Source organism: Bombina bombina, unplaced genomic scaffold (assembly GCF_027579735.1).
Source record: "Bombina bombina isolate aBomBom1 unplaced genomic scaffold, aBomBom1.pri scaffold_871, whole genome shotgun sequence".
In the NCBI taxonomy this organism is placed as follows: Eukaryota; Metazoa; Chordata; class Amphibia; order Anura; family Bombinatoridae; genus Bombina; species Bombina bombina.
In genome coordinates this window covers 125,177-147,478 of record NW_026513054.1, presented here as the reverse complement: position 1 = coordinate 147,478, position 22,302 = coordinate 125,177, and the positions used below count along the sequence as shown (strand labels likewise).

Sequence of the window (22,302 nt, the reverse complement as noted above, 5' to 3'; positions counted from 1 at the left end):
CGTGCCCTCCTTCTTTGGAACCACAAAAAGATTTGAATAGTACCCTAGACCCATCTCTGCTTTGGGGACTGGTACGATAACACCTAGAGAGGAGAGATCTCTCACACATTCTAGAAAGGCTTCTCTCTTTTCCGGTCTTGAAGACAGGTTTGACAGGAGGAATCTGCCCCTGGGCGGATGGGATCTGAACTGTAACCCTGGGCGACAACCTCCAGAACCCAAGGATCCTGAACGCCCTACAACCAGGTTTCTGAGAAGAGATATAATCTGCCCCCTACTTGGCCCAGAGACTGGTCTGAGGTCGCCCCTTCATGCCGATTTTATCTCTGTGAGCTTCTTGCTCTGCTTAGACTTGTTCCAAGAATGAGCTGGTTTCCAAGTTCCCTTGGACTGGTCCGCTTTCACGGCGGGCTGCTGGCGCTGGGCCTTGTACTCACGAAAGGGATGAAAAGTAGATCCTTTAGACTTAGTCTTCTCATCCTGCGGTAGGAAAGCGCCCTTGCCTGCCGTACCCGTGGATATGATAGAATCCAATCCTGGACCAAAAAGAATGTTTCCTTGAAAAGGCAGGGACAACAGCCTCGACTTAGAGGTCATGTCCGCAGACCAAGACTTTAGCCGCAGAGCCCTGCAAGCTAAAACAGAAAAACCTGACACCTTAGCATTCAGGTGAATAATTTGCATATTGGCATCACATATGAAAGAATTTGCGCTCTTCAGCGCCTTAATCTTATCCTGTATCTCATCGATAGAAGTCTCCCCCTCGACCATTTCACACAGGGATTCAAACCAATATGTCCCCGCTCCGGCGACTATGGCCACTGACGATTGAAAAACCCTGTGTGTTGAAACATCTTAACATGTTTTCTAACTTTTTATCCATGGGCTCTTTAAATGACTATCTTCGAGGGGAATAGTTGTCCACTTCGCTAGCGTGGAGATAGCACCATCCACCTTAGGGACAGTACCTCACAGCTCAAGCTGAGAGTCCGGAACGGGGAACAGTTTCTTAAAGGAAGAAGGGGAAAAAGGAAGAACCTAATCGCTCCCATTCATTCTTAATAATATTTGCCATCTTAACAGGAACCGGGAAGGCCTGAGGCACCACCCTGTCCTCATATACTTTATCAAGCTTAGGAATCGCAGGTTCCTCTGGGAATTTCGGTTCCGGAAATTCCAGGGTCGCAAGCACTTGTTTCAGCAAAAAGCACAAATTTTTCATCCTAAACCTAAAGTCTGGCTCCTCCGCAGCCGGAGTTTTAGATGACACAGACTCCGACCCAGAAGGGGCATCCTCCGAAGTATCGGAGTGGGCCTCGTCATCGCAAAACGCCTCAGATATTTCCACAGGCGTAGACAACCCCTTGGCCCGGCCGCCAAGATACGCCCTATGCTTGCACTTAGCAAAACATGGTAAGGCATGGATCACTTTCGATACCGCCGTTTGCAGTTGATCCGCAAAATCTGACAGCCAACGAATCTCTCCCGCAGGAGTAATAGTTGGACCATGGGGAGCTGCATGTGCAATTTAAGATGGAGGCAGGGAACGCACCTCACAGGACAGGAAACCCTCAGAGGTGGACGGCTCAGTAGTACTAGACATCCGTTTGCTTTTAGATGTGGTAACTTTATTAAGGCATGTGGAACATAGTTGATCAGGCTGATCTACCAGACCTCCTCACAATAAACACAGGAATGAGACCTTCGTTAAAGAGGGAGAACCCTCTAAAGCGCCAGAGTCCTCCATAGCTTGCGCTGTTATTACGGACTAGATTAACTTAATAAATAGGCACCTTTATAACCTCCAATGGCCGGGGCACTCACCAACTCCTATGACTCAGACTACAGAAACCATTCCTTCTCCTGCGCTGCTGATCAACAGAGGAAGAGAGATAGCCACACCCAGTCACATGGAATGCTTGGCAGGACCGCCCCTGCCTAAGGAGAAAACGCTTCAAAAAAAGGCTGCGCCATCCTCCTGTAAGTCACCTGAAAGTTCCACACATTGCCGAGCCTCATCTTGCACACAAAGCAGCAATGACACAATAAATAATATCATGTATAAACCGCCCCCTGTTTAATAATCCCCTTTCCAGGAATATTAACCCTTGACAGGTTAGTAGCCTCGCTCCTGACATGGACTTCAGTGTAGAAAGCAGGAAGCGAAACTCATCAACGTTGATTGCTTGTGGAGCTGTTAATAGGAGTAGGGATGGTATCACAGAAAGACTCTCCCTGCATCTCCGGACTCTAACTTTCACCCAGGCTCTCACTGAAAGGCTGACAGGAATACTTAAAACTCCAGTCCCAATACGAAAAGTACTAACCTCCATAAGAGACTACTCTGATCTTCGGCACTTCTCTGCCATCCTCCTGTGACGAAAGGCAAAGAATGACTGTGGGATAAGGGAAGTGGGGGAGGTATTTAAGCCTTTGGCTGGGATGTCTTTGCCTCCTCCTGGTGGCCAGGTTCTTAATTCCCAACAGTAATGAATGAAGTCATGGACTCTCCTCCCCTTTAGATGGAAATTGAAACGATCTTACCTCCAGGATCCATGCTGTGGAACAGAACACAGCCTCTCAAGTGTGAGTCTTATAGCAGCGCTCCTGACGTGGACTTGAGAGAAAGCAGGCAGTGAAACTCGTCAACACTGATTGCTTAGGAGCTGTTAGCAGTAGTCTGGATGGTTTCGCAGAAAAACATTCCCTGCATCTCCAGACTCTAACTTTCATCAATACTCTCACTGAGAGGTTGACATGACTACTTAAAACTCCATTCCTATCTCGAAGGGCAGATACCCTTTATCAGGACTCTCCGAATCTGACACTTCTCTGCAACCGCCTAACGTGACGAAAAGGCAAAGAATGACTGGGGTAATGAGGAAGTGGGAAGGATATTTAAGCCTTTTACTGGGGTGCCTTTGCCTTCTCCTGGTGGCCAGGTGTTGTATTTCCCAACAGTAAGGAATGAAGCCGTGAACTCTCCCTATCTTAGGAAGGAAAAGTCTCTCCAGAGTCCGCTATTAGCCACTATTAAGAGAAAAACGGACTGTGCCGCAACTAACCGCTCAGCCGAAGTAAAGCTGAGCAATCACGTGATCACAACTTAATTTTAAATGTGACACTAAAATAACACAGAAAGCACACGAATATAGCGCTTATTAAGAAGAATCCCAATATTAAACAATCCTATTGCGGTCTACTTAGGAACCTTCCTGACCGCTAAATGTTAAAATATAACATGCCTCTGCAACTAAAAACCTCTTATGCTGACATAAGAGCCAACTCTGATGCCTCTAGGATTAAACAGCCCATTAGAACATGTCCAAAAACTAAAGAGCCCCCATTTCTCTACTTATTTTTCCTCAAAGACAGTCCAGTGCCCTGTCTCTGCTGCCCAGAAACTATCCCCAAATTAAAGAGATATCCAGTCACTATAAAATGTCCACCTGGAGGGTTAACCTCTGAAGTGCTGCATCCTTCTAACCTAGAAGGCAGGTACAGCAAACAGGTATGACAGACTCAGCCGACTTCTGACAGGGACCTGTAGAAAAAGAAAAGCAGAGTAAACCAACCCTGTTTTTCTGTATAACGGATGCATAAATGTTAGGAGGGAAGCAAGGACTACCTCGCCGTCTTCTAACTGCTAAAAGCCACCATTACACTTACTAAAGAGGATTACATGGACACAGCATAGCCCCAATCCTTGCTTGCAGGGAAAAGTACCCACTAAAGGATTAAATATCTTCAAACACCATCTTCGCACATCCTCCTGATGTACAAGGCAAAGAATGAATGGGGGTTTATGGGAAGTGGGAGTGATACTTAACAGCTTTGCTGGCGTGTTCTTTGCCTCCTCCTGGTGGACAGGAGTTAAATTCCCACTAGTAATTGAATAGATTTGTGGACTCTCCATGCCATTGCAAAAAAATTAAGTTTTATCCTTAGTGATGCATTTGTTTGTTTCTTACGTTAGCTCTAAATTTGGGTTACACAAGAAAATGAATGGTCTTGACAATATTGAGGTTATCTTAGTTATTATAGAAAGCAAGAGTATTGTCTCCACAGAATAACCGCTATCAATATAGTGCATCTAAATAAGAAAACTATTTTAGTTGCCAATTTTAAGTAAAAAAAATTTTTTTTTACATTTGAGCAAATGTGAGAAGCCTTCGTAAAAATTATGAAAAATGTTAAGATCTAAAAACGACATAATGGTTCCATAAAAGAATAAAATTGTTTATGGAACCAACTACTGTATAATAAATAAATCCTGCTGAAAATAAAAAAAACTCTTCCCTCAGACACGTTCCTTCACTGAATTCCTGTTGAGAGTTTTTTTAGGTCACAATATTAGAATTTATTTTCTTTTTTAAAACTGCATAAAATAAATGGTGTCTCTTTATAATCTAGAAGGTAGCACTCTATGTCATATCTGAAATCAGTCTCATGCCATGCCTCAGGACTTACGTGTCATAATCCTGCACCACATTCCCCACACACCAGATTGCGGTTAGATATTCATTCACACCAGTAGGGCTAATAAAGTGGAGAGAGTCAGGCGACTTTGGGTCACCGTTGGAACCTGTGAAATCAATGCCCACCTGTAGAGGATAGAAATTCACAGTGTTGGCAAACAAGTGGCTCATAACATTTTCAATGCAACTTTATTTTATAGCACCCCAGAGTAACATTATATATTTTATTGCCCACTGATGTTAGTGCCAGAGTAAAATGTATTAATAAAAGGGAGAGAAACTCAGTGTCCCTTAAGGGACTGAGACAAGACATAAAAAACATAATTTATGTAAGAACTTGCCTGATAAATTCATTTCTTTCATATTAGCAAGAGTCCATGAGCTAGTGACGTATGGGATATACATTCCTACCAGGAGGGGCAAAGTTTCCCAAACCTCAAAATGCCTATAAATACACCCCTCACCACACCCACAATTCAGTTTAACGAATAGCCAAGAAGTGGGGTGATAAAAAAGTGCGAAAGCATATAAAATAAGGAATTGGAATAATTGTGCTTTATACAAAAATCATAACCACCCCAAAAAAAGGGCGGGCCTCATGGACACTTGCTAATATGAAAGAAATGAATTTATCAGGTAAGTTCTTACATAAATTATGTTTTCTTTCATGTAATTAGCAAGAGTCCATGAGCTAGTGACGTATGGGATAATGATTACCCAAGATGTGGATCTTTCCACACAAGAGTCACTAGAGAGGGAGGGATAAAATAAAGACAGCCAATTCCTGCTGAAATAATCCACACCCAAAATAAAGTTTAATGAAAAACATAAGCAGAAGATTCAAACTGAAACCGCTGCCTGAAGTACTTTTCTACCAAAAACTGCTTCAGAAGAAGAAAATACATCAAAATGGTAGAATTTAGTAAAAGTATGCAAAGAGGACCAAGTTGCTGCTTTGCAAATCTGATCAATCGAAGCTTCATTCCTAAACGCCCAGGAAGTAGAAACTGACCTAGTAGAATGAGCTGTAATCCTTTGAGGCGGAGTTTTACCCGACTCAACATGGGCAAGATGAATTAAAGATTTCAACCAAGATGCCAAAGAAATGGCAGAAGCTTTCTGGCCTTTTCTAGAACCGGAAAAGATAACAAATAAACTAGAAGTCTTTCGGAAAGACTTAGTAGCTTCAACATAATATTTCAAAGCTCTAACAACATCCAAAGAATGCAACGATTTCTCCTTAGAATTCTTAGGATTAGGACATAATGAAGGAACCACAATTTCTCTACTAATGTTGTTAGAATTCACAACTTTAGGTAAAAATTCAAAAGAAGTTCGCAACACCGCCTTATCCTGATGAAAAATCAGAAAAGGAGACTCACAAGAAAGAGCAGATAATTCAGAAACTCTTCTGGCAGAAGAGATGGCCAAAAGGAACAAAACTTTCCAAGAAAGTAATTTAATGTCCAATGAATGCATAGGTTCAAACGGAGGAGCTTGAAGAGCCCCCAGAACCAAATTCAAACTCCAAGGAGGAGAAATTGACTTAATGACAGGTTTTATACGAACCAAAGCTTGTACAAAACAATGAATATCAGGAAGATTAGCAATCTTTCTGTGAAAAAGAACAGAAAGAGCAGAGATTTGTCCTTTCAAAGAACTTGCGGATAAACCTTTATCTAAACCATCCTGAAGAAACTGTAAAATTCTCGGAATTCTAAAAGAATGCCAAGAAAAATGATGAGAAAGACACCAAGAAATATAAGTCTTCCAGACTCTATAATATATCTCTCTGGATACAGATTTACGAGCCTGTAACATAGTATTAATCACAGAGTCAGAGAAACCTCTTTGACCAAGAATCAAGCGTTCAATCTCCATACCTTTAAATTTAAGGATTTGAGATCCTGATGGAAAAAAGGACCTTGCGACAGAAGGTCTGGTCGTAGCGGAAGAGTCCACGGATGGCAAGAGGCCATCCGGACAAGATCCGCATACCAAAACCTGTGAGGCCATGCCGGAGCTACCAGCAGAACAAACGAGCATTCCTTCAGAATCTTGGAGATTACTCTTGGAAGAAGAACTAGAGGCGGAAAGATATAAGCAGGATGATACTTCCAAGGAAGTGATAATGCATCCACTGCTTCCGCCTGAGGATCCCGGGATCTGGACAGATACCTGGGAAGTTTCTTGTTTAGATGAGACGCCATCAGATCTATTTCTGGAAGCTCCCACATTTGAACAATCTGAAGAAATACCTCTGGGTGAAGAGACCATTCGCCCGGATGCAACGTTTGGCGACTGAGATAATCCGCTTCCCAATTGTCTATACCTGGGATGTGAACCGCAGAGATTAGACAGGAGCTGGATTCCGCCCAAACCAGAATTCGAGATACTTCTTTCATAGCCAGAGGACTGTGAGTCCCTCCTTGATGATTGATGTATGCCACAGTTGTGACATTGTCTGTCTGAAAACAAATGAACGATTCTCTCTTCAGAAAAGGCCAAGACTGAAGAGCTCTGAAAATTGCACGGAGTTCCAAAATATTGATCGGTAATCTCACCTCCTGAGATTCCCAAACTCCTTGTGCCGTCAGAGATCCCCACACAGCTCCCCAACCTGTGAGACTTGCATCTGTTGAAATTACAGTCCAGGTCGGAAGCACAAAAGAAGCCCCCTGAATTAAACGATGGTGATCTGTCCACCACGTTAGAGAGTGTCGTACAATCGGTTTTAAAGATATTAATTGAGATATCTTTGTGTAATCCTTGCACCATTGATTGAGCATACAGAGCTGAAGAGGTCGCATGTGAAAACGAGCAAAGGGGATCGCGTCCGATGCAGCAGTCATAAGACCTAGAATTTCCATGCATAAGGCTACCGAAGGGAATGATTGTGACTGAAGGTTTCGACAAGCTGAAATCAATTTTAGACGTCTCTTGTCTGTTAAAGACAGAGTCATGGACACTGAATCTATCTGGAAACCCAGAAAGGTTACCCTTGTCTGAGGAATCAATGAACTTTTTGGTGAATTGATCCTCCAACCATGATCTTGAAGAAACAACACAAGTCGATTCGTATGAGATTCTGCTAAATGTAAAGACTGAGCAAGTACCAAGATATCGTCCAAATAAGGAAATACCACAATACCCTGTTCTCCGATTACAGACAGAAGGGCACCGAGAACCTTTGAAAAAATTCTTGGAGCTGTAGCTAGGCCAAACGGCAGAGCCACAAACTGGTAATGCTTGTCCAGAAAAGAGAATCTCAGGAACTGATAATGATCTGGATGAATCTGAATATGCAGATATGCATCCTGTAAATCTTTTGTGGACATATAATGCCCTTGCTGAACAAAAGGCAAGTTAGTCCTTACAGTTACCATTTTGAACGTTGGTATCCTTACATAACGATTCAATATTTTTAGATCCAGAACTGGTCTGAAGGAATTCTCCTTCTTTGGTACAATGAAGAGATTTGAATAAAACCCCATCCCCTGTTCCAGAACTGGAACTGGCATAATTACTCCAGCCAACTCTAGATCTGAAACACAATTCAGAAATGCTTGAGCTTTCACTGGATTTACTGGGACACGGGAAAGAAAAAATCTCTTTGCAGGAGGTCTCATCTTGAAACCAATTCTGTACCCTTCTGAAACAATGTTCTGAATCCAAAGATTGTGAACAGAATTGATCCAAATTTCTTTGAAGAAACGTAACCTGCCCCCTACCAGCTGAGCTGGAATGAGGGCCGCACCTTCATGTGGACTTAGAAGCAGGCTTTGCCTTTCTAGAAGGCTTGGATTTATTCCAGACTGGAGATGGTTTCCAAACTGAAACTGCTCCTGAGGATGAAGGATCAGGCTTTTGTTCTTTGTTGAAACGAAAGGAACGAAAACGATTATTAGCCCTGTTTTTACCCTTAGATTTTTTATCCTGTGGTAAAAAAGTTCCTTTCCCACCAGTAACAGTTGAGATAATAGAATCCAACTGAGAACCAAATAATTTGTTACCCTGGAAAGAAATGGAAAGTAGAGTTGATTTAGAAGCCATATCAGCATTCCAAGTTTTAAGCCATAAAGCTCTTCTAGCTAAAATAGCTAGAGACATAAACCTGACATCAACTCTGATAATATCAAAAATGGCATCACAGATAAAATTATTAGCATGCTGAAGAAGAAGAATAATATTATGAGAATCATGATCTGTTACTTGTTGCGCTAAAGTCTCCAACCAAAAAGTTGAAGCTGCAGCAACATCAGCCAATGATATAGCAGGTCTAAGAAGAAGATTACCTGAACACAGATAAGCTTTTCTTAGAAAGGATTCAATTTTCCTATCTAAAGGATCCTTAAACGAAGTACCATCTGACGTAGGAATAGTAGTACGTTTAGCAAGGGTAGAAATAGCCCCATCGACTTTAGGGATTTTGTCCCAAAATTCTAATCTGTCAGACGGCACAGGATATAATTGCTTAAAACGTTTAGAAGGAGTAAATTAATTACCCAATTTATCCCATTCTCTGGAAATTACTTCAGAAATAGCATTAGGAACAGGAAAAACTTCTGGAATAACCACAGGAGATTTAAATACCTTATCTAAACGTTTAGAATTAGTATCAAGAGGACCAGAATCCTCTATTTCTAAAGCAATTAGTACTTCTTTAAGTAAAGAACGAATAAATTCCATTTTAAATAAATTTGAAGATTTATCAGCATCAATCTCTGAGACAGAATCCTCTGAACCAGAAGAGTCATCAGAATCAGAATGATGATTTTCATTTAAAAATTCATCTGTAGAGAGAGAAGTTTTAAAAGATTTTTTATGTTTACTAGAAGGAGAAATAACACATAGCCTTCTTGATGGATTCAGAAACAAAATCTCTTATGTTATCAGGAACATTCTGCACCTTAGATGTTGAGGGAACTGCAACAGGCAATGGTACATTACTAAAGGAAATATTATCTGCTTTAACAAGTTTGTCATGACAATTAATACAAACAACAGCCGGAGGAATAGCTACCAAAAGTTTACAGCAGATACACTTAGCTTTGGTAGTTCCAGCACTAGACAGCGATTTTCCTGAAGTATCTTCTGACTCAGATGCAACGTGAGACATCTTGCAATATGTAAGAGAAAAAACAACATATAAAGCAAAATTGATCAAATTCCTTAAATGACAGTTTCAGGAATGGGAAAAAATGCCAATAAACAAGCTTCTAGTAACCAGAAGCAAAGAAAAAATGAGACTGAAATAATGTGGAGACAAAAGCGACGCCCATATTTTTTGGCGCCAAATAAGACGCCCACATTATTTGGCGCCTAAATGCTTTTTGGCGCCAAAAATGACGCCACATCCGGAACGCTGACATTTTTGGCGCAAAAGGATGTCAAAAAATGACGCAACTTCCGGCGACACGTATGACGCCGGAAACAGAAAAGATTTTTTGCGCCAAAAAAGTCAGCGCCAAGAATGACGCAATAAAATGAAGCATTTTCAGCCCCCGCGAGCCTAACAGCCCACAGGGAAAAAAGAGTCAAATTTTAAGGTAAGAAAAAGATTGATTCAAATGCATTATCCCAAATATGAAACTGACTGTCTGAAAATAAGGAATGTTGAACATCCTGAGTCAAGGCAAATAAATGTTTGAATACATATATTTAGAACTTTATAAATAAAGTGCCCAACCATAGCTTAGAGAGTGTCACAGAAAAACAGAATTTATGCTTACCTGATAAATTACTTTCTCCAACGGTGTGTCCGGTCCACGGCGTCATCCTTACTTGTGGGATATTCTCTTCCCCAACAGGAAATGGCAAAGAGCCCAGCAAAGCTGGTCACATGATCCCTCCTAGGCTCCGCCTTCCCCAGTCATTCGACCGACGTAAAGGAGGAATATGCATAGGAGAAATCATATGATACCGTGGTGACTGTAGTTAGAGAAAATAATTCATCAGACCTGATTAAAAAAACCAGGGCGGGCCGTGGACCGAACACACCGTTGGAGAAAGTAATTTATCAGGTAAGCATAAATTCTGTTTTCTCCAACATAGTTGTGTCCGGTCCAAGGCTTCATCCTTACTTGTGGGAACCAATACCAAAGCTTTAGGACACGGATGATGGGAGGGAGCAAATCAGGTCACCTAGATGGAAGGCACCACGGCTTGCAAAACCTTTCTCCCAAAAATAGCCTCCGAAGAAGCAAAAGTATCAAATTTGTAAAATTTGGTAAAAGTGTGCAGTGAAGACCAAGTCGCTGCCTTACATATCTGATCAACAGAAGCCTCGTTCTTGAAGGCCCATGTGGAAGCCACAGCCCTAGTGGAATGAGCTGTGATTCTTTCAGGAGGCTGCCGTCCGGCAGTCTCATAAGCCAATCGGATGATGCTTTTAAGCCAAAAAGAGAGAGAGGTAGAAGTTGCTTTTTGACCTCTCCTTTTACCAGAATAAACAACAAACAAGGAAGATGTTTGTCTGAAATCCTTTGTAGCCTCTAAATAGAATTTTAGAGCACGAACTACATCCAAATTGTGCAACAAACGTTCCTTCTTTGAAACTGGATTCGGACACAAAGAAGGCACAACTATCTCCTGGTTAATATTTTTGTTAGAAACAACTTTCGGAAGAAAACCAGGTTTAGTACGCAAAACCACCTTATCTGCATGGAACACCAGATAAGGAGGAGAACACTGCAGAGCAGATAACTCTGAAACTCTTCTAGCAGAAGAAATTGCAACCAAAAACAAAACTTTCCAAGATAATAACTTAATATCTACGGAATGTAAGGGTTCAAACGGAACCCCTTGAAGAACTGAAAGAACTAAATTGAGACTCCAAGGAGGAGTCAAAGGTTTGTAAACAGGCTTGATTCTAACCAGAGCCTGAACAAAAGCTTGAACATCTGGCACAGCCGCCAGCTTTTTGTGAAGTAAAACAGATAAAGCAGAAATCTGTCCCTTCAAAGAACTTGCAGATAATCCTTTCTCCAAACCCTCTTGTAGAAAGGATAGAATCTTAGGAATTTTTATCTTGTTCCATGGGAATCCTTTAGATTCGCACCAACAGATATATTTTTTCCATATTTTATGGTAAATTTTTCTAGTTACAGGCTTTCTAGCCTGAATAAGAGTATCAATGACAGAATCTGAGAACCCACGCTTTGATAAAATCAAGCGTTCAATCTCCAAGCAGTCAGTTGGAGTGAGGCCAGATTCGGATGTTCGAACGGACCTTGAACAAGAAGGTCCCGTCTCAAAGGTAGCTTCCATGGTGGAGCCGATGACATATTCACCAGGTCTGCATACCAAGTTCTGCGTGGCCACGCAGGAGCTATTAAGATCACCGAAGCCCTCTCCTGATTGATCCTGGCTACCAGCCTGGGAATGAGAGGAAACGGTGGGAATACATAAGCTAGGTTGAAGGTCCAGGGCGCTACTAGTGCATCTACTAGAGTCGCCTTGGGATCCCTGGATCTGGACCCGTAGCAAGGAACCTTGAAGTTCTGACGAGACGCCATCAGATCCATGTCTGGAATGCCCCATAATTGAGTTATTTGGGCAAAGATTTCCGGATGGAGTTCCCACTCCCCCGGATGAAATGTCCGACGACTCAGAAAATCCGCTTCCCAATTTTCCACTCCTGGGATGTGGATTGCAGACAGGTGGCAGGAGTGAGTCTCCGCCCATTGAATGATTTTGGTCACTTCTTCCATCGCCAGGGAACTCCTTGTTCCCCCCTGATGGTTGATGTACGCAACAGTCGTCATGTTGTCTGATTGAAACCGTATGAACTTGGCCTTTGCTAGCTGAGGCCAAGCCTTGAGAGCATTGAATATCGCTCTCAGTTCCAGAATATTTATCGGTAGAAGAGATTCTTCCCGAGACCAAAGACCCTGAGCTTTCAGGGATCCCCAGACCGCGCCCCAGCCCATCAGACTGGCGTCGGTCGTGACAATGACCCACTCTGGTCTGCGGAAGGTCATCCCTTGTGACAGGTTGTCCAGGGACAGCCACCAACGGAGTGAGTCTCTGGTCCTCTGATTTACTTGTATCTTCGGAGACAAGTCTGTATAGTCCCCATTCCACTGACTGAGCATGCACAGTTGTAATGGTCTTAGATGAATGCGCGCAAAAGGAACTATGTCCATTGCCGCTACCATCAAACCTATTACTTCCATGCACTGCGCTATGGAAGGAAGAGGAACGGAATGAAGTGTTTGACAAGAGTTTAGAAGTTTTGTTTTTCTGGCCTCTGTCAGAAAAATCCTCATTTCTAAGGAGTCTATTATTGTTCCCAAGAAGGGAACCCTTGTCGACGGAGATAGAGAACTCTTTTCCACGTTCACTTTCCATCCGTGAGATCTGAGAAAGGCCAGGACTATGTCCGTGTGAGCCCTTGCTTGAGGAAGGGACGACGCTTGAATCAGAATGTCGTCCAAGTAAAGTACTACTGCAATGCCCCTTGGTCTTAGCACCGCTAGAAGGGACCCTAGTACCTTTGTGAAAATCCTTGGAGCAGTGGCTAATCCGAAAGGAAGCACCACGAACTGGTAATGCTTGTCCAGGAATGCGAACCTTAGGAACCGATGATGTTCCTTGTGGATAGGAATATGTAGATACGCATCCTTTAAATCCACCGTGGTCATGAATTGACCTTCCTGGATGGAAGGAAGAATTGTTCGAATGGTTTCCATTTTGAACGATGGAACCTTGAGAAACTTGTTTAAGATCTTGAGATCTAAGATTGGTCTGAACGTTCCCTCTTTTTTGGGAACTACGAACAGATTGGAGTAGAACCCCATCCCTTGTTCTCCTAATGGAACAGGATGAATCACTCCCATTTTTAACAGGTCTTCTACACAATGTAAGAATGCCTGTCTCTTTATGTGGTCTGAAGACAATTGAGACCTGTGGAACCTCCCCCTTGGGGGAAGCCCCTTGAATTCCAGAAGATAACCTTGGGAGACTATTTCTAGTGCCCAAGGATCCAGAACATCTCTTGCCCAAGCCTGAGCGAAGAGAGAGAGTCTGCCCCCCACCAGATCCAGTCCCGGATCGGGGGCCAACATTTCATGCTGTCTTGGTAGCAGTGGCAGGTTTCTTGGCCTGCTTTCCCTTGTTCCAGCCTTGCATTGGTCTCCAGGCTGGCTTGGCTTGAGAAGTATTACCCTCTTGCTTAGAGGACGTAGCACTTGGGGCTGGTCCGTTTCTACGAAAGGGACGAAAATTAGGTTTATTTTTGGCCTTGAAAGACCTATCCTGAGGAAGGGCGTGGCCCTTACCCCCAGTGATATCAGAGATAATCTCTTTCAAGTCAGGGCCAAACAGCGTTTTCCCCTTGAAAGGAATGTTAAGGAGTTTGTTCTTGGAAGACGCATCCGCTGACCAAGATTTCAACCAAAGCGCTCTACGTGCCACAATAGCAAACCCAGAATTCTTCGCCGCTAACCTAGCCAATTGCAAAGTGGCGTCTAGGGTGAAAGAATTAGCCAATTTGAGAGCACGGATTCTGTCCATAATCTCCTCATAAGGAGGAGAATCACTATCGATCGCCTTTACTAGCTCATCCAACCAGAAACACGCGGCTGTAGTGACAGGGACAATGCATGAAATTGGTTGTAGAAGGTAACCTTGCTGAACAAACATCTTTTTAAGCAAACCTTCTAATTTTTTATCCATAGGATCTTTGAAAGCACAACTATCTTCTATGGGTATAGTGGTGCGTTTGTTTAAAGTAGAAACCGCTCCCTCGACCTTGGGGACAGTCTGCCATAAGTCCTTTCTAGGGTCGACCATAGGAAACAATTTTTTAAATATGGGGGGAGGGACGAAAGGTATACCGGGCCTTTCCCATTCTTTATTTACAATGTCCGCCACCCGCTTGGGTATAGGAAAAGCTTCTGGGAGCCCCGGGACCTCTAGGAACTTGTCCATTTTACATAGTTTCTCTGGGATGATCAAATTCTCACAATCATCCAGAGTGGATAATACCTCCTTAAGCAGAGCGCGGAGATGTTCCAACTTAAATTTAAATGTAATCACATCGGGTTCAGCTTGTTGAGAAATTTTCCCTGAATCTGAAATTTCTCCCTCAGACAAAACCTCCCTGGCCCCCTCAGACTGGTGTAGGGGCATTTCAGAACCATTATCATCAGCGTCCTCATGCTCTTCAGTATCTAAAACAGAGCAGTCGCGCTTACGCTGATAAGTGGGCATTTTGGCTAAAATGTTTTTGATAGAATTATCCATTACAGCCGTTAATTGTTGCATAGTAAGGAGTATTGGCGCGCTAGATGTACTAGGGGCCTCCTGAGTGGGCAAGACTCGTGTAGACGAAGGAGGGAATGATGCAGTACCATGCGTACTCCCCTCACTTGAGGAATCATCTTGGGCATCATTTTCAGTGTCACATAAATCACATTTATTTAAATGAGAAGGAACCTTGGCTTCCCCACATTCAGAACACAGTCTATCTGGTAGTTCAGACATGTTAAACAGGCATAAACTTGATAACAAAGTACAAAAAACGTTTTAAAATAAAACCGTTACTGTCACTTTAAATTTTAAACTGAACACACTTTATTACTGTAATTGCGAAAAAGTATGAAGGAATTGTTCAAAATTCACCAAAATTTCACCACAGTGTCTTAAAGCCTTAAAAGTATTGCACACCAAATTTGGAAGCTTTAACCCTTAAAATAACGGAACCGGAGCAGTTTTTAACTTTAACCCCTTTACAGTCCCTGGTATCTGCTTTGCTGAGACCCAACCAAGCCCAAAGGGGAATACGATACCAAATGACGCCTTCAGAAAGTCTTTTCTATGTATCAGAGCTCCTCACACATGCGACTGCATGTCATGCTGCTCAAAAACAAGTGCGCAATACCGGCGCGAAAATGAGGCTCTGCCTATGATTAGGGAAAGCCCCTAGAGAATAAGGTGTCTAAAACAGTGCCTGCCGATATTATTTAACAAAAATACCCAGATTAAATGATTCCTCAAGGCTAAATATGTGTAATATATGAATCGATTTAGCCCAGAAAATGTCTACAGTCTTAATAAGCCCTTGTGAAGCCCTTATTTACTGTCTGAATAAAAATGGCTTACCGGATCCCATAGGGAAAATGACAGCTTCCAGCATTACATCGTCTTGTTAGAATGTGTCATACCTCAAGCAGCAAAAGACTGCTCACTGTTCCCCCAACTGAAGTTAATTCCTCTCAACAGTCCTGTGTGGAACAGCCATGGATTTTAGTAACGGTTGCTAAAATCATTTTCCTCATACAAACAGAAATCTTCATCTCTTTTCTGTTTCAGAGTAAATAGTACATACCAGCACTATTTCAAAATAACAAACTCTTGATTGAATAATAAAAACTACAGTTAAACACTAAAAAACTCTAAGCCATCTCCGTGGAGATGTTGCCTGTACAACGGCAAAGAGAATGACTGGGGTAGGCGGAGCCTAGGAGGGATCATGTGACCAGCTTTGCTGGGCTCTTTGCCATTTCCTGTTGGGGAAGAGAATATCCCACAAGTAAGGATGACGCCGTGGACCGGACACACCTATGTTGGAGAAATAAGATTTACTTACCCCAGGACACTCATCTACATGTTTGTAGAAAGCCAAACCAGTACTGAAACGAAAATCAGCAGAGGTAATGGTATATAAATAAGAGTATATCGTCGATCTGAAAAGGGAGGTAAGAGATGAATCTCTACGACCGATAACAGAGAACCTATGAAATAGACCCCGTAGAAGGAGATCACTGCATTCAAATAGGCAATACTCTCCTCACATCCCTCCGACATTCACTGCACGCTGAGAGGAAAACCGGGCTCCAACTTGCTGCGGAGCGCATATCAACGTAGAATCTAGCACAAACTTACTTCACCACCTCCATAGGAGGCAAAGTTTGTAAAACAGAACTGAATTGTGGGTGTGGTGAGGGGTGTATTTATAGGCATTTTGAGGTTTGGGAAACTTTGCCCCTCCTGGTAGGAATGTATATCCCATACGTCACTAGCTCATGGACTCTTGCTAATTACATGAAAGAAATGAGAAGTATGATTTAATTTGCATTCATTCTGGCTCACCCTATTTAGAACAAAGGAAGATTTCTCACAGTGAGTGCATGATTAGTCTAGAGGAGTTATGTACTTAGTATTCAAATAATGCAAATTGTGCTAACAGAATGACAGTTAAAGGGATACTGAACCCAAATTATTTCTACATTTAGCCACCAATCAGCAAGCACTACCCAGGTGCTGAACCAAAGATGGGCTGGCTCTTAAGCCAACATTCTCACTTTTTCAAATAAAGATACAAAGTGAACAAAGAAAAATGGATAATAGGAGTATATTATAAAGTTGCTTAAAATTGCATGCTCTGTCTGAATCATGAAAGATAACATTCAGCTTCATTATCCCTTTAAAACACTTCTGTTTATTTTTAATGCAGTTTGTTAACTTAATACATAATATACAAACTATTCAACTAACTCTAGCGAGCTCCCGAGCTGGATAAAGCAGCCGACAGGTTTACCCAGTGCGGGAGCGTGCTACATTTAGTTAAATAGCATGAACGGGCACTCTGTGATTAGACAGAGCTGTGACGTGTTTTTTAAAAAAATGCAGTGCCAAAGATGGAGATGCAGGTAAAGCAAATAAACTTTTGTGGGCTTAAATTAAATTTAATTTCTTTTTTATCCTCATTTTACATAATTCTGTTATCTACATATTGCAGGATAATGTAACATTAATTACCAAGTAGGTTTACTGTTCCTTTAATATGTTAGCAGAAATAACAATGTTTATATAGAAAGTTAAACGGAGATTGAAAGGCAAGATCCATATGCAAATCTCTACAAGCAGTTAACATTACTGACTCCTGTATGAAAGAAAAGTGTGACCATGTTTTCCACATTGGTAAAAGAGTAAGAAAAAGTGTTTGTTAAATGGCACAAACAAGATGCCCACCCTGAATTATCTGATACCCTCTGCCTAGTCATTCCCCCCTCTCCTCAACACCCCGAACTTCACAAGTTTCACTTTTCATCTGACAACAGAAACTCAGAAAGGCAAACTTCACTGCAAATATCCGCAAGCACTTTCCTCCCAACCCTCCTCTCCACCCTAATATTTACATATACATAGGCTGACCATATTGCCGCTTTAAGGAACACACATGAAAAATACATATGTGAGGGTTCTTATACAAAACCATTTCTTTAAACAGCCCTGACATATGTATTTTTCATATGTGTCCCTTTTTAAAGCGGCAATATGGTCAGCCTACATATACAGTATATATATATATATATATACATATATACACACACATATACATACATAAATATCCTCCCCCTTTAACTGAAATCAGGTGCAAGTGACACCTGACAGCAAGATAACATGCACCATGACTTATTGCGTAACTGCTTTGCATTCTACTGCTCCTCAAGCTATTACATATCCTCAAAACAAAAATATTGTCGAAGCAATGTAGTTCTTTACCCTCTTGCCGTGTCTTAAATTTTTTATTCCTCCTTTAAACTGTAAGCCTGACACTTTTACTGTTGCTCACTTTGTATAAAAAAAGTGCCTGTACAACTCATTGTGCTCTCCTTTTGATTATGTTTGTCAGTGTAAATGTAGTAATGCACTTGGTATCGCATTGTAGGTCTTATTGTATTGTACCGTTATGATTGCAATGCACCTTTGTATAGGGCTGCGTAAACGGTTGTAGCATTATAAAAAAGGAATAATAATATGAAATAAAACTTACCGTGAAGTTAATCTGGCATCCTCCCATGACATAGTCCAAGAAGGAATATTCCACATCAATCTACATTGAGATTAACAACATTAATAATCCTTGTAAATTTTAGGCTTTTATTTTTAAACACACATTAAAAAGGGACATGAAACCCATTTTTTTCTTTTCTTTTTTAGATAGAGAATTCAATTAAAAAAATTAAAAAAAAAAATCCAATTTACTTCTATAATAAAATTTGCTTTGTTCTCTTGTAATTTTTTGATGAAGAGATATCTAAAAAAGTAGTGTGCACATGTCTGCAGCACTACATGACAGGAAATAGTGCTGCCATCTACTGCTCTTGCTAATGTATAACATTGTTGCAAAACTGCTGCCATATAGTGCTGTAGATACATGCACACTCCTGAACTTACCGCCCTGCTTTTCAACAAAGGATAACAAAAAATCAAGAACATTCAATAGAAGTACATTAGAAAGCTGTTTAAAATTGTATACTCTGAGTTATGAAAGAAAAATGTAGGGTTTTATGTCCCTTTAATTGTACAAACATTTTGAAACCAAGAGATGTCAACTTTGTTTCGCAATAATGACTCTTACTTTGCAAGACTTGACGCGCACAATCCCAGAGTTCTTGTAACTTTTCTTCTTTTGCTTCTTCTGGGGGTGAATACATTCAAACTCCACCTGAACCCCAGAAAACTGATTAGCATTCACATAGCTTAATAGCAGGTCTCACAACAGATTGGCTCATGCCAACGGAAAAGCTTTATGATCACACTAACCCATAAGCCCACTGTGCAGAAGTGCTCATGCATTTAAAAAGAAATATTTTTAGCTTTCATGTAGTAACATTTATAGAAAGCATCGAAAAAGTATTTAAAAGCCATAACATTAGAGAACAACAAAAGGTGCAGTGATTTTATTTTTGCTACAAATTGAATTAAAGAGATAATGTTACTTGATTTTAAAAGTGTTCTGATTAAGAAAAAAACAAATAGAAATAATGAAGCTCACCGGAGAACCTCCTTCTGCCTTCTGCAGCTGAGACAAGTTAGTTTCAAATACCCCTATTAAGTCATGTGACCCATCGCTATCATAATCGCTACAGTGAACCTAGAAGGAGAAAGGAACTCAGTGAGGAGAGGATATAAGGCTCACCGCTTGCTCCTGAGCTTCCAGTAGTTTGGCAGTGGTGCATTCGAACTCTCCTATCAGATCAGAACTGGAGCTGTCGTCCTGATCGCTAACTGACACCTGACAGCAAAACATACACAATTGAGCCAATCAAAATAATCCTCCAACAAAGCAACATGTAGGTTTTCTATCAGCAGTATAGTATATTCCACTTTAAAAGGGACAGTAAACATCCTGTAACTAGAAGACATTTCTGTTGTGTAGCTATAGAACATCTTATCAGCCAAGTAGTAATGTTTTTAAAACAAACAAATGTACATTTCTTTTACAGAAAATATTTTCAATAGCCAAACATCATCCACCATTTGCCTTATTTGGAGGTGCCAATCTGGGCTTTAGTGAGACACTATCTTAAAGTTATTATAAAATCCATTGTTTTATAGTGGTTATCTGATAAAGCCAATTAGGGACATATGTATGGTCAGAGAATTAGAAACGGCTTAATTTTCAGAGCTAAATTACATAAAATGGGGGCAAAATAAATAATGGAAATGTGTTTTATGCATAACTAAACATTTTATATAAACATCTGAAGGTGTTTACTGACCATTTAACATATTACTATAGTGTCTGCTGTCCTGTAATTGAACTCAGAGTGGTGGACCACAGTTTTCAGAGAGGCTGCAATGCCCTGCAGGATACCAAACTCTAAAACATTATATACTTTTAAATGTTTGATCAAGAGCTCATTTACAGCTATTTTTAACTGGACAAAGCAGAGGGGTATAACAACAACAAACAAACAAAATTCCTTCATAAAAGCTCAAATTTGTACTAAAATATTAAACTTACTAATATAGTAAAAAGGTCAGTTAAAATTTATTGAATTCTAACAATGTTGGATCTATGAGTTATGTGAATCCTATGAAGAGAAGACTTGCGCATTGGTCCTGCAATTAATGTTGGATTATCGTTAAAGGGACATTAAAGTGATTTAGTGCAGGGATCTTCAAAGCACGGGTCGGGAACCATTACTGGGTTGCAAAACCATGTTGACTGGGTCACAACTTGTGTGTGTAGGGTGTGTGTTGTATGAGAGTGTTGTATTACCTTTTACAACACTTTCAAGTTTGACTACAAATCAGGAATAAAAGTACACATACATTTTAGACACTGCCAAAAATTGCAGCTATCTTGTATATAACTTCAGAAATGTGCCTAAAAATAAGGTCACAAAGGTATGCAATATCATGGCAATGGGTCTTGGGAATAAAAGTTTGAAGAACCTTGCTTTAGTGCATTTAAAAAACATAACTTATGCTTACCAGGTAATTTTCTTTAGAAAGAGTCCACAGCTGCATTCATTACGTTTGGGAAAATAAGAACCTGGCCACCAGGAGGAGGCAAAGACACCCCAGCCAAAGGCTTTAATACTCCTCCCACTTCCTCTTCCCCCCAGTTATTCTGCCAAGGAAGAAGGAACAGTAGAAGAAACACCAGGGTGAAAAGGTGCCAGAACAGACTTTTTAATAATACTTTTGGGAAAATACACAAGCTATAGAGGACACTGAATGCACAAACGGGAGGGTACAAAAGGCGGCCCATTCTGAGGGCACCAGGCCTGAAAAAAAACCTTACCCCACAAAAAACCTGCTTCGTCCGAAGCCGAGAAAATTTGGAAAGGAAAAAAAGGCCCCCAAGGACACTGACCCACAGATAGTCCACAAGCCTTGGCTAGAGACCGCATAAAGAACACAGCTGAGCCAGCACGCCTCCAGGAGACACCAGCGCTCAGAAGCGGTCCTCAACAACACACCCCTTACCAGAGAAGGGGATCAGCAAACACAAACTCCCCAGAAGGGAAAGAAATGGGGGAATAAACTAGGATTCCCCTAAAACCCAAAAAAGGATATAACAATTTCCAAAAAAAGAAAACCTCAAGTCAAACTCACATAGACCGAAGCCAGATGCGAGATCAAGGGAAGGCAACGCCCGGAACCCCAAATGTACAGAAACCACAAAGGTTAAAACCAGGAATCTGACACAGAGAAGAACTTCTCCACAAGATAGTCCCGGAACACCAAATGTACAGAAACCACAAAGGTTAAAACCAGCAATCTGACACAGAGAAGAACTTCTCCACAAGATAGTCCCACAAGATAGTGTAACCGCACCCTAAAGAAAACTGAAGACAGAGTCCTCAATGAACTCAAAAAATTGAAGTCTTCAGAAACCGATTTACGTGCAGCAAACCCAGAAGGCAAGCCCCTAGGTCAACACCAGACACTACAGTCATACCAGAATGACTTCAGTAGTAGACTACTTGCAGGCAAGTAAGAGCAGCAGAGGAAAGGTCACAAACCCTACCACCGACAGAAGAACATCCACTAAGCAGTGAACCGAGCTCAGGCGTAATCAAAAATCCGCCAGCCCTACTCCATATTCTGAACCTGGAGAAGCACAGAAACCTCAAACAGGCTCACCGTACCACCAGGGCCCAAAGTCGAACACTGAGTCTTGCCAAAATCCATCAACGCACCGATAAGGTGCAAATGGTTGCGACTGATTTTAAACTGCAACCTTCCGCTTGCTATGCAGCAAAGTAACCCACAGGCCTCTACAGCTGGCTTAGGTCTGAAGGACAGGGGAACAGAAAGACCCCAAATACCAGAGCCCAAAAGTGAACTGAAAAAGATGGACTCAGCCACCCAACAGAACTCAGGTGCCAACCCAAAAACCTCGAACAATAGGAAGTCCAAGTGAATCCATAGGTGAGGAACAGAGAAAATGCAAGAGAGCCTCAGAAGCCCCAGCACGACACTCCATGACAGTCTCAAACACGGAGACATCCTCACCCCAGAGGAAACAGATCCCCAGAGAATGGAGGCTCTCCTCTAGAGGATAAAAAACTCCTGT

The 22,302-nt window shown here is 41.5% G+C and overlaps 1 protein-coding gene across 1 annotated transcript in view; it reads right to left on the bottom strand.

Annotated features, from left to right (window-relative positions):
- Positions 1–4,470: 4,470 nt before the first annotated feature.
- LOC128644684 (copine-1) overlaps positions 4,471–22,302 on the bottom strand; it is a gene marked incomplete at its 3' end in the record, with an annotated part of 137,667 nt that continues 119,835 nt past the window's right edge. The window contains exons 4-7 of the mRNA XM_053697195.1: positions 19,267–19,365; positions 18,850–18,936; positions 18,262–18,321; positions 4,471–4,604 (exon numbers count right to left, since the gene is read on the bottom strand). Of these exons, the coding sequence (XP_053553170.1) occupies positions 4,471–4,604; positions 18,262–18,321; positions 18,850–18,936; positions 19,267–19,365 (380 nt within the window). The remainder of the gene's footprint in view (positions 4,605–18,261; positions 18,322–18,849; positions 18,937–19,266; positions 19,366–22,302) is intronic.